This window comes from Dipodomys spectabilis, unplaced genomic scaffold, assembly GCF_019054845.1.
Source record: "Dipodomys spectabilis isolate Male_0828 unplaced genomic scaffold, ASM1905484v1 ptg000032l, whole genome shotgun sequence".
Classification (NCBI taxonomy): Eukaryota; Metazoa; Chordata; class Mammalia; order Rodentia; family Heteromyidae; genus Dipodomys; species Dipodomys spectabilis.
In genome coordinates this window covers 24,555,306-24,568,325 of record NW_024870709.1, presented here as the reverse complement: position 1 = coordinate 24,568,325, position 13,020 = coordinate 24,555,306, and the positions used below count along the sequence as shown (strand labels likewise).

The following is a 13,020-nucleotide window of genomic DNA, read 5'->3' as shown; positions in this document are numbered from 1 at the left end:
GAGACAGAAAGTGCCTTAGCCGATCTCCAAGTCTCCTCTAAGTCTGATAGCCAAAACAATGTAGGTCAGTGAGAAAACCAGAACTGAAAACTAAAACTTAGGTGAGCCTGTAGTGAAACTGACTCCATAAATTGCTTTTGACTGCCTATCTGTAGTCTGTAATCGGTTTTCAGATGATTTTGTTTTAGCACACATTTTGATAATGTGTTGATGGGCCACTTTCTTCCTGGTTGGCAAAAAGTGGGAGCAACACACATGATCGCTGCACACTAAAAAGTCCCTCTAATATCACTTGTCTGTTCCAATGAGCCTACTTGTCTCTTACTTTACTGAAAAACTGAAGAACCTGTTCAATGTGCCAGACTTACATGTGGTCCAACAACTTCCTATGGAAAAAGTACCCTGTCTGGCAACTAAAGATAAATCAACTCAATCTGCTTACGTACTCTCATTGACCTCTGTTGGCTCATGATGATTTTGGAGAACAGATCTTCCTCTAAGACCAAAACCTACCAAAGGGGCAGCAATGATGGTTTGGTACTCTTGGTTATAGTGTTGGATTTAATAAAATGTTGGCACTGAAAGTTGGCTGGAACAGAGACAGCAAATAAACGGCAAATCTGGCTGAATGAAACAGACATGTGGAATCACCATTATGCCCCTTTCAGAGTATTGCTGTGAAATTCTGTTCTCTGCATATTCTTTACCAACTTTTTAACATCTCTTTCCCATAGACTTTGTAGAAAGAAGTAAAATAAGCTTGCCAAAGCATCAGGCATTTTATTTATATGATTATAGGTGTGGGGAGCAAAAGAGCAAGCCCTTCCTTGTTAAAGAAGAGAGGTTGATTGTTCAGCTTAGCAACTTTTTATCAGGCAAAAGAACAGTTCTCTAAAAGCATGGAATTCACAAGTCTATAAAGAGAACTATTCTTTCTCTCATATCACCATCTGTTTGTATAACATTTTGTTTAAATTCTTTTGTGTCTAGGGAGGGGGTAAAAGAAAGTCAGGACAGCACTAGAGCGTTAGAAATGCAGCCTAACTTCAGAATTTCTATTCTCCTTTCAAAATGGAGGACTCAAGAAATGGAAAGATCCATTACAGTATAACACACAGCTCATTCACGTAGCTGTTCAATCCTTTTTCTCTCTTCTGTCTCCAACTTTTTTTTCCCTTGCAACAGTATCTGGGAATGTTGTCTAGGCTGACCTCAAATTCATGATCCTCCTGATTTGGCTTCCTAAGAGTAGCTAGGATTCTCGAGGTATGCCACCCTACAGGCTCTCTCCCTGGTATGGCTTGTTTTGTGATCAGTATTTGCTCATCTGTCCTCTTGCTTCTTGCACGTATTCCCAAATCTGCACAAACAGTACTTGTAGCAGGTGTTAGGAAGGCATACTATAATCTTTTTGTATCCTTGGAGATGAGCTCACGTACTCTGATTAACCATACTTCTTTTTCATCTTTTTGGGTAACCCTTATGCTATTTTGTTTGTGTGTGCTTTTCTTATTCCACGTTTCTTTCCTTGTATCAGAAAGTTCCATCTGAATAGGGCTCAAATACTTCAAGATTATATTAGACAGTATATCATCTATTCAATCAATTCACGCCTATACATTTGTTCTGTATTTGGGGTAAAAATACTGAGAAGGGAAATGTGGAAGAGAAGGACAAAGTGGGTAGACATGGAAGAAGGGTCTGCTCTATGGAGACCTGCAGGTTCCCCTTGAGGCTTACTCCTCTTACATGGTTAAGTAATCAGCCCGAGGTCTGCTCATCCCAGTGGATGGACATTCGTTTTCTTGAATCACAAATCACATTTTTGATCTTCACTTTTCAGTGAACTGATATATTCTTATGCTAATTTTCATATTTGTTCTCAGACTATGATTTAAAACTCTTCCCTCTGCTTTATTATCCTTCTCCCTTAAGATAATGCTTCAGAGCTTTCTAAGCTCTTCAATGAAATCTTACCTTTTTTCCCCTTACATAGTAAGGAAAAATCAGCCACAGAATTTTTAATACTCCCAGTAATTGGCTATGTGTTTAGTACAATCAACTAAAATGCAAGTAAATTGACATCGAAGAATTCTGTTGAGTTCTTTGGCAAATTCAGTAACAGAGGGTTATTTTTTTTAATCCTGTAGCCATATAACACTAGCAAATATTTATAATTCCTATGTAGTAGGCACCTTGATTTTACAAGCATTATCTCATTTAATCCCTCATGAAAACTCAATTATTTTTATATGCTTGTGAATTTAAAAAACACTCTCCATACAAATAGTATGATTACACTCATTTTTATGTACGTGGAAAAGCCTGGAAAGGTTAATTTTCTTGGTAAGTTGGGATGGCCACCTCATGGTAGAGATGTGTGAGAAGATTGCATCTGCTGGGGTCCACACCTAACCAGCATAGCATTCTGGGAGAGGGGTGTAATCTCTCTGGCTTATCTTCAATGAGGCCCCAAAATTTAACTAGAGTCATCATCTGGACTAAACTCCAGACATTCATTTTAAATGACTTTTAAGAATTTTCTTAGTATATAGGGCTTCATTGTGGCATTTATAACATGTATAACGTAATTGGATCAAATCCTTCCCTCCCCCATTTTAGTGAATTTCACATAGGTATTTCTATCTTATTCATCTCACTACCCTCCCCTTCCTCTTAGTGATTTCCTTGCCTCCCCAAACCCCTATTTTACAATCATGTCATATATTTTATGGGTCTAGATTCCAAGTATGAGTGAAAACACAGTATTTGTCTTTCTGAGCTTGGCTTATTTCCCTTAACATGATAATCTCCATTTCCATTTTCCTGCAAATGACATAATTCCATCCTTCTTAGTGGTTCCAACCTATATATGTATCTAGTCATTGGTTGGTTGGCACCTAGGCTTGTTCCATGTCTTGCCTATTGTAAACAGTGCTGTTATAAACATGGGTGTGCAAGTATCTCTCTTGTATGTTGATTTATATTCCTTTGAATATATGTCCAAATGTGGTATGGCAGGATCATACGGTAGTTCTATTTTTAGTTTCTTGAAGAATTTCCATACTGATTTTTAAACTGGCTGGATTAACATTCTTCCCCACCCCAACTCCCCACTCAGTCCTCACCAGCATTTGTTCCTTTGATGATTGCCATTCTGACTGGGTGCGACAGAATATCAGTGTTGGTTTGATTTGCACATCCTTTACAGCTAAGGATGTTGAACATTTCCTGGTATGTTTAGTCATTTGTACTTCTGAGCACTGTTCAGTTATTTATTAATTGGATTATTTTGGTGTTTTTTAACTCTATAAATTCTGAGGACATAGAGTATTTGTCCAATGAACTGCTTGATCAGATTTTTCTCTTGTTCTGTGTTCTTTTTCAATTTTGGACATTTTGTTGATGTGTATTTAGTGCGTTGTGGGGTGTGTGTGTGTGTGTGTGTGTGTGTGAACTTAGCATCTCTTGCCTTGCTCAGTTTTCTTGCCCATGGCTCAGTGTCCTGAGTAGCTAGGGTTACAGGCAAGAGTCACCAGCTCCAAACACAATGTGAAGAAGCTTTAATTTGATGTCATTCTATTTGTCAATTGTTGATCTTATTCACTGAGCATTGGGAATCTTATTCAGAAAGTTGTTGCCTATCTCTTCCAAAGTTTTCCCTTGGCTTTCATAGTAATTTCCATGTTTTGGGTCTTACATTAAGGTCTTTGATTCACTTTGAACTGATTTTAGTACAGGATGAGAAACAAGGATCCAATTTGTCTAGATCTGATAGATAGCTTTTTTAAAAATCGCTTTTATCAGAAAGATGTACATGATTTTCACTATGGCTCACCCCTGCAAACTCAGGCTAGAGTTTAACCCCCAAATGAATTAGATAGAGTATTTATAGGTAGAGCCTTTAGAACATAATCCGTATTAGATAGTTTATTAGGGTGGAGTCCCCATGACTGACTACCAGCAGCTTTGTAAATAGGGCAGACAGTCACACATACACACTATGTCTCTTCCCATGTAATGCTCTACACCCCAGAACTCTGCCAGCAAGAAAATCATCACCAAATGTAGCCCTTAGACCTTATTCTTCCACAAGCAGCCTACCTCAAGTTTTGAAATAGTAACACAAAACAGACTAGTACAGCTTTAAAACTCACTACTACAAAAGTAGTTCTTTTCTATTATTAACTTGTTTTCCGAATGCAAACTTATGAATATTTGTGGCCATGCTGCAAATGGAACTGAAGTGTGAATAACTGAAAAGACATAAGATGATTCCAGCCATCAGATCCGGCATGTGCTCAGGCTGTTGGCAATGCTCCGGAATGCATGTGGAATGCAGTTCTACTTGACTCACCCTCCAGATGTCTGTGACTTTTCCCCTTTCCATTTTCAGTTCACCAGTTTGGTGAAGTTGTGTAGCTGTGCACACACAGGCAAGTGATGTTGATTTTCAAGTGTGAATCATTGACTTTAGTTTTTAGGCCATTTGCCTTAGGAAGAAGCTAGTATCTAGAAAATATTCCATGTGAAACATCCCATGTATATGTGATTTAGATAAATAAGTATTTTTATATTGGTGATTTCTTAGGATAAATTTATTAGGATGATGTAGCATCTTAATTATCCAGTTTAGAAAATGCTTTCATTGGTATTCACTCATTAAATTTATGAAGATAAACACCCATTACACAAAGTTTTAAAGCTTGAAAAAGCAAAGACAATAAATGATAGTACAGTTGTGATCCATTGTTCTCAGTTAAACATTAGAATATCTCCTGGGGTCTGTATTTTCTATTTTTTTAATGTATATGAAATGATTACTGCATTGGACATACATGATACTTTAAAAAAGTGTTTTCCATTGTTACAGCACAGCAATGTCATCTTATACTAGATTTTAATTTAACTGACTCCTTGAACACCAAATAGTTGTATATTTTGGTACCATCTACTCCAAATTAAGAACTCTCATTCTTCTGCTTTGCACTTCTTTGTGTTCTCACTTTTTCTAATTGCAAACTTCTCAAAGAATGTAAATAATTTATCTTTCAAAAACCTTGTACATGATAGAGTTCTAGCCTTGAGGTGAAGAGCTGAGGGACAGCACCCAGGCCCAGAGTTCAGACCCCACAACCGAACAAAAACAAAAACAAAACAAACAAACAAAAACAAAAAAACCCTTGCACTGATCCCATTCTTACACAAAACCACCAGATGACTTGAGTTTTATTATAACTTCAGTGGTTTTATTACTAAGTCTACTAGTGAAAGGAATTCAATTTTAGTCATACAGTAAATTCCTCGATGAGTTTCTTGAGAATTTGTTCTGTTTATGAATTTTAGTAAAACTAGTCAAATACTAACAGTTTAATGAGTAGTTCTCAAGGATAGATATAAAATTAGTCAGGGGCTGGGGAGGTGGCCCAGTGGTAGAGCGCTTGCCTTGCATGCTCGAGGCCCTGGGTTCGATTCCCCAGCACCACATAAGCAAAAAGAAAAAAGCTGGAAGTGGTGCTGTGGCTCAAGTGGTAGAGCGCTAGCCTTGAGCTAAAAGAGCTGAGGGACAGCGCCCAGGCCCAAAAGTTCAGACCCCATGACCGGACCCAAAAGAAATAAAATTAGTCAGGATCTGTGTGTTTTTTTTTTTTTTTGTCAGTCGAGGGGCCTGAACTCTGGGCCTGGGTGCTGTCCTTCAGCTCTTCAGCTCAAGGCTAGCGCTCTACCACTTGAGCCTCAGCCCCACTTCCGGCTTTCTCTGCTTATGTGGTGCTGAGGAATCGAACCCAGGGCCTTATGCATGCAAGGCAAGCACTCTACCACGGAGCCACCTTCCTAGCCCCTTGTTTTTTGTTTTTAACATACGTAGTTAAACCAGCTGCTGACTGCTCATGACTGCAATCCTACTCAGCTGTTCAAGATGCTGCAATCTGAGGAGTACAGTCAAAAGCCGGCACGGGCAGAAAAGCCCGGTCGACTCTTGTCTCCAATTAACCAGCAAAAAAGCTAGACGAGGAGGTGTGGTTCAAGTGGTAGAGTGCCAGCCTTGAGCAAAAAAGGAACAGCCTCTGGTCCCAAGTTCAAGCCCCAGTACTAGCGCCCACACACATCACACTCACACATATACATATAGTTAAGGGCCTGGCCAGTATTAAACTGATGTATTGAGGGAGATTTGTTTCTATCGTTGTGTTAGTGCTCACAGGACATGCCCAGACTACTCTTCTGGCCTCTGTAGCTTCCTGTGATCTACAACAGACCTGATACTCAGGGTATACATCTAGTCTTGCAAAAAAACTGTTTCATGAATAGCTATCCCCATAACTTAGTCTAGTTATTCTCAAATACCAGTGGCATTGGATCACTTCAGATTCTGCAGCAAAGTTGTGACAAGAAACTTCTACTGCTAACCCAGTCTGTGGTTCAGAGATAGGTAGTTCAAATACCATACTGGAGAGCATTACCTAATACTCAGGGTTGCGCTGATTAGAAGTAAAGGAACTTTTCACTCAACATCTGAAGGGAGGCTCCTCGTTGCTGGAATTAGCTTGTGTCCACCACATACGTCTTTCCTATAAGTTGTCCATTGCCATATTATTTCTACAAATTTTGTACTTTGAAAAGATAACCATCCTTTAAAAATTTTTTCCTCATACACTAGATGTTTAGAAAGTAAAACGTGCTTCCCAAACACATGACCTCCTGTCATCGAGACCCAAGTAGAACCAGGCAGGATGACAAACAAGAGGATGTTGCTTCCCACTTCCTTCAGGAATATATTAAATGATCTTTATTTCTCCCCACACAGTTATGAATTCCAAGTGAAGCCCAAAAACCCACTTGGTGAAGGCCCAGCCAGCAATACGGTGGCATTCAGTACAGAATCAGGTAACCACACCAGTAATTCCCAAACATAAGGGTGTACACATGTAATGGAATACTGTGTTGCATAGGAAGCCAAACCCAGACTTGCTTGAATTAAGATGAAGAAAAAAAAAGACAAAAAAAAAATCTAATTCATTAAGGTACCCTGATGGCCACTTTTCATTTATCCTGATGTTAAAAAAAACTTAGCAATAAAAATAACCTGTAGGGTTAATCTGTAGTCAAAAATCTAGTGAATAAATGCCTGTCTGTATGCCTAAAGTATTAGTACATAGATCAAAAAAGGAAAATCAAAGTAAGATTTTTGCAATTTTTTTCTTTAAATGTGAATAGGCTAAATAGCTTTATTCACTTATTTATTTATTTATTTATTTATTGGTCAGTCATGGGGCTTGAACTCTGGGCCTGGGCGCTGTCCCTCATCTCTTCAGCTCAAGGATAGCACTCTACCACTTAAGCCACAGCACCACTTCCATTTTTTGCAATTTTCTAGGCATTCCAAGCTCCAACGCATTAGCACAATGTACATGTATTTATAGATTGGTATTTTCAGAAGTGTTATACCAACAGAAGTGAGCCATGCCCATGTAATTGTAACCCCTCTGTACAGTATTTTCACAATAAAAAAAAAGTGCCATCCTCATGGCTTATCTACCATGAATTACTTTTTTTTTTTTTTTTTTTGATTGTGATTAAATGATTACATAATTTCAAAGTCACAAGTTCATTCTAACTTCCCTGGAGCAAATTGTCTACCACAGTCTGTAATATATAACAGTGTTCACATGTTATATACCATATTTGTGATCAACAGCATGAGGATATTTAGTAGTGGTTCAACCAGATGAGCGGGAGTTCTTTGTTCCTTAAGTCCTGTTAGTTTTGTCGTATCACCTAACCTTTTGGATTTAGCATCCACTTATGAGGGAGACCATGTACCGTTTGTCTCTTCGTTCTTGGCTTACCTCGCTCAACATGATTCCTTCTAGCTCCATCCATTTCCCTGCAAATGCCATTATTTTGTCATTTCTAATGGCTGCATAATATTCCATTGTGTATAGATACCACAATTTTTGGATCCATTCATCTGTGCTGGGGCACCTAGGTTGTTTCCATATCCTAGCTATTGCGAACAGTGCTGCAATAAACATGGAGGTGCACGTGTCCTTGTATATCGGTTCCTGTTGTTCAGGGTAGATGCCTAGAAGTGGTATGACTGGGTCGTAAGGGAGGTCAATCTTTAGCTTTCTAAGGACCCTCCAGACTGCTTTCCAAAGTGGTTGTATAAGTGTACATTCCCACCAGCAGTGTAATAGGGTTCCTCTTTCTCCACAACCATGAATTACTTTTATATGAAACAGAAGCTTTTGAAACTGAACAGCAGCCACCACTCATTCCTACTCAAACCACATGCAAGATATAGTATAGAGTACCTGGCAGATTATGCAAGACCTACTTTGAACATATAATGAACTTCCAAATTCAATCTTTACCAAAACTGTACCATTTTGCAAGTAAGGTTTAATTGTATCTTTTTCATCATGCCTCAATATTAAGAGTTTACCTAAAGATCTAATGTTGTATTTGCTGTTTCTCCTCAGCTGATCCACGAGTGAGCGAGCCCATTTCTGGTAAGTAACCATGTCAGTGACTCAACTAAATAGGTACAGCAGTACTTGAATAATGGTTTCAAGTTTTTCAGCCTTCTTAGAAGATCCATCAGGTGAGAGTGTTTACCTAATACACTGATAACATTGACAGCCTATGGTATTCTGAGGCAAATCAATTATTTTGAGACTTGCTTTTCACTCAGGCAAGTTCAAATTTTCTGATTAGTAAATTAAAGCCAAGATGTGCTGCTTTCACTTTTAATAACTAGTTACATTAAGTGGTAGGCTGCCCAAAAGAACCCTAAATGTGTCTCCAGGACAGTCTACATTTAGCAAAGGCTGTTCCACACATAAGCATAACTGCTCTAAAAGGTTTACCTCGCTATTGACAGGAACTTAATTGGGGGGTGGGAGCTGTTTGCTCAAGACTATAGTATTTTGGGCTCAAATATTTAGCATTGGGTTTAAAAAAGCATCAGCAAGTTGGTAATGAACTTTGTGGCCTGTTTTTTTGTAAACTGTGTGGAAACCTAATATATGATGCTGATCTCAAACCCTGTTTCCCTTACACAGCAGGAAGAGATGCTATCTGGACTGAAAGGCCCTTTAATTCAGATTCTTATTCCGAATGTAAGGGCAAACAGTATGTCAAAAGGACATGGTATAAAAAATTTGTTGGAGTGCAGCTGTGCAACTCTCTCAGATACAAGATTTATTTGAGTGACTCCCTCACAGGTAAACGGGGCTATCAGTCCTTTTTCAAACCTTTGCCTTCCAGGAATGTTTTCCAGTATTTTAAAATCTAGATCTCATCCGAAATAGAGCTTTTTCTAAAAAGACTTTCAGACCTAAGGAGTGATTCAGGACCTTACACAAGTTTTCCTGAGTATAGTTCCTTAAACGGTTAACATCCTAGCAAAAAAAGGACATAAAAACATATTATTGAGAGTAAATAATGAAAATGCAATCTGAAACAGTGCCACCACAGCACACTTGAATGTACAGACACTAGCATATTCAAGTTCAATTTTGCCACAGCCTTCAAAGGACTAAAATCCTATTGGTAATGATTGTATCTAACAATACCCATCTAAGGAACCTGATCCCTAGAAGTGCTGTAAACCTTGCTCCAAACTGAAAATTTAGCATTTTTCTTCTATATTCATATAGAAAAAAATGTAAGGATGGCCCAGCACAGAAAGATGGATGTTTGTCCACTCATTTCAGTGAATATTTACAATATGCCAGGTACTAGGTTAGGTGCTGGTGACAAAAAACACATTCCTATTTCATAGTTAACTCCCTTCTCCACAGTAGGTAGAAACAAACATCAATCAATTGATCGAAATCTATCATCTGAATATGAACTACATGTAGGCACTTTGAAGACAATTAGGGTAGCTTTAGGGAAGTTCTCTCTGAAAAGTTACCACTTGTGCTAAGAAAAAGGTTACGAGAAGCCAATGCCCACAAAAGGTTTAGAGACAAAGGATTCAGAGGGACACAAAAAATAAGGGCAAAGGTCTGAGGTGAGACACCTTGACCATTTCTATGAGTATGGCTGAGATTTAGTAAAGGAGGACCATGCAGACAAAACTAAACTCACGTAGAACGTTAAAATTGGTTTGTCAGTATACGGGGAGACTGATAGAATTGTCACAGATTTACATTACCTGCGTTAAAAAAAAAAATCACTAATCTCTGAAATGAGAACAGTATTATAGGAGGGAAGGCAAGCACGAATGCTAGGAAACTATTCCCTAGTTCTGTTGAGACACTAATGGCTTGAACTATGGAGTAAGAAAGAAAATGTACAAGGAAAGATGAAGTAATTTCAGAACTGTTATACACCAAAGCAAGCAGCATTTAATTTTAACTTCTGGTTCTTCAGGGAAATTTTACAACATAGGTGATCAAAGAGGCCATGGAGAGGATCACTGCCAATTTGTAGACTCATTTTTAGATGGCCGTACAGGACAGCAACTCACTTCTGACCAGTTACCCACTAAAGAAGGTATGCTTTTTAATCCTCCTTCCACTTAGAAATCAAGTGAAAATAAGCCATCAACAAGAATTCTATAGAACGACTACTTCATATCTCACTAAAAGTTTCTTAACTCATACTTAGAACCCAGGAAAATCACACACACACACACACACACACACGTACGTACTCTAAGAAAATATTTGTAAAACTAGCTATAAAAAGTCAGTCTTTCTAGGAAATGGGTACATGCAAGAGGGGGGCTGAGGTCAAGGAGAGAGGGTAGACAAATGAAGAGAAGGGGGTTAAGAATGCAGTCCAGAATTCACCGCAAAATTAAGAAAAGGGAAGAGGTGGGCTAAAAGGGGCTGGAAGGGGGTAACACTGATCAAGATGCATTGTATTGGCGGGCACTGGTGGCTCACGCTGCAATCCTATCTACTCAGGAGGAGATTTGAGGATCACGGTTCAAAGCCAGTCCGGGTAGGAAAGTCCATGAGACGCTTATCTCCAATTAACCACTAGAAAAGCAGAAATGGTGCTGTGGTTCAAGTGATAGAGTGCTTGCTTTGAGCTGGAGAGCTCAGGGACAGTGACAAAAAAAAAAAAGATGCATAGTATTCATAAACTGTTTAGTGAAATTTTACCTTCACTGTACAACTAAACTACTTAAAGATAGTAAGAAAAGTAATTTTTTTTAAAAATCAAGACTTTCCTAAACTTAAACCAATTATGCACAACCTTTATGGGTTTTGTTATCCTGAGCATACCTGCAGTTTTTTAAATTCTCGTAACATTTTTAAAAAATGTATTATCACCATACGTGAAAGGCATACTATTATTTCTAACTGTATACATGCAATTAAAATAAAACAATCTACTGAAAGAATAATCTCCACAATATTCAACACATCAGCACAAAGCTGGAAAAACGGTGAAAATTGAATCCTTGTGTAGCAGTGTATTAGAGAGTAACTGTCCTGGTTACTCAGGAACACCAGAAGGTTCTTTAAGTACTACAATTATTTTACTAAGCTTGGGAGTAACTTTTTTTTTTTTTTGGTGGTACTATGGTTTGAGCTCAGGGACTCACTTGTTAGGCAGGTGCTAAACACTGAGCCAGGCCTTTAGATTTTGTTCATAATCACTTAGAAAAAGCAATAAAAGACTCAGTAAGATTTGTGAAGACATTAATGGACAAACTAGAACTGTTTCCAGACACGACCAAGCATCCTACCCTCATTTGCTAAGGGAATTGTTAGTAATTTTCCACATCCTAGGATTTGAAATAGCTAGGAAAGACACCAATCTTTCTTCTTAAGTTTTAAATCATTTGCTTCACTCACAGTAATCTTCACACATTAAGCAGTCAAGGCAAAAACTAATGTAGCAGCCATTAAAACTAACCTATTTCCCCTCTCAGGCTATTTCAGAGCAGTTCGACAAGAACCTGTCCAGTTTGGAGAAATAGGTGGGCACACCCAAATCAACTACGTCCAATGGTATGAATGTGGGACCACAATTCCTGGAAAATGGTAGATGCTACAATCATACTCCAAAGTACTTCTGATTCATTATTGGGAGTGTGGGGGGGGAGGATCATTGAAAATACTGTATTTGTCGGATTCATTCAAAGCTATTTTGTTTACTATGGATAAAACTCTGCAACCTAATAGCAATATTAGATGTTTATTAGAAAAGATTGCTGAGAATATTTATCAGGTTTTATAAAGTCAGTTTATGAAAGCAAGACATTGACACTATCAGAATAACATTTTTAGGGAAGCTGGCTCCCTATTCATGGTATTTTAAGAGATCATTTGTATATTATTTATCACATTGTTGTAATGTTTTTGAGATACTTTTATAACAAAATTAACATCAAGTTATATACTTAAAAATATTTACTTTTATTGATGTGTACACTTTTGTTGATGAGTTAATCTCATAAATCTCTAACTTATTGGAGCAAATTATCTTCAGCATATACATCTGGTAGAAAAAGGTTCTAATGTTCACATATATTTAAACTCAATCATGTTCAGCTGTTGTTAAAAATATTGAAATTTAAATAACTATATATTCATGCTAATAGATTATTTCCATAAGCTCTCTGTATTATTGAAAAAAATGTATTTGAATCAGTAAAGTTTATTTCAGCTAAAAACTGTTGAGGATTTGGTATACTTACTTTCAAAAGGCGTATTTTGGTTTTCCTCTTATAAATTTTCTAACGTCTAAAGATACTTTGTCAAACTATACCTTTAAGCAGTTGTCTTCATGTTAGTTTTTATTCTAATCAAGCTGTATGAAAGAATGTGAAGTCTGAACACGAAAAGATAATTCAGAATGAGATCTATACCATCTTACAAAATACCTGAGATATATTTATACATTACTTAAAGTCTGTATGAATAAAGGTGTTTTTGTTTCTACTCAACAGAGCTATAATAAAAACCAGATTAATTTTCATTTAAAAAAAAGATCCCTGGGGAGGTAGACGTGATTATCCTGTTACCTTCTTTTTGGAAAGAACCTTTC

The 13,020-nt window shown here is 37.6% G+C and overlaps 1 protein-coding gene across 1 annotated transcript in view; it reads left to right on the top strand.

Annotated features, from left to right (window-relative positions):
• LOC122105524 (ABI family member 3 binding protein) overlaps positions 1–12,953 on the top strand; it is a 192,057-nt gene extending 179,104 nt beyond the window's left edge. The window contains exons 53-57 of the mRNA XM_042676771.1: positions 6,809–6,888; positions 8,487–8,516; positions 9,069–9,230; positions 10,387–10,509; positions 11,903–12,953. Coding sequence (XP_042532705.1) covers positions 6,809–6,888; positions 8,487–8,516; positions 9,069–9,230; positions 10,387–10,509; positions 11,903–12,018 — 511 coding nt within the window. The 3' untranslated portion in view covers positions 12,019–12,953. The remainder of the gene's footprint in view (positions 1–6,808; positions 6,889–8,486; positions 8,517–9,068; positions 9,231–10,386; positions 10,510–11,902) is intronic.
• The last annotated feature ends 67 nt before the right edge of the window (positions 12,954–13,020 follow it).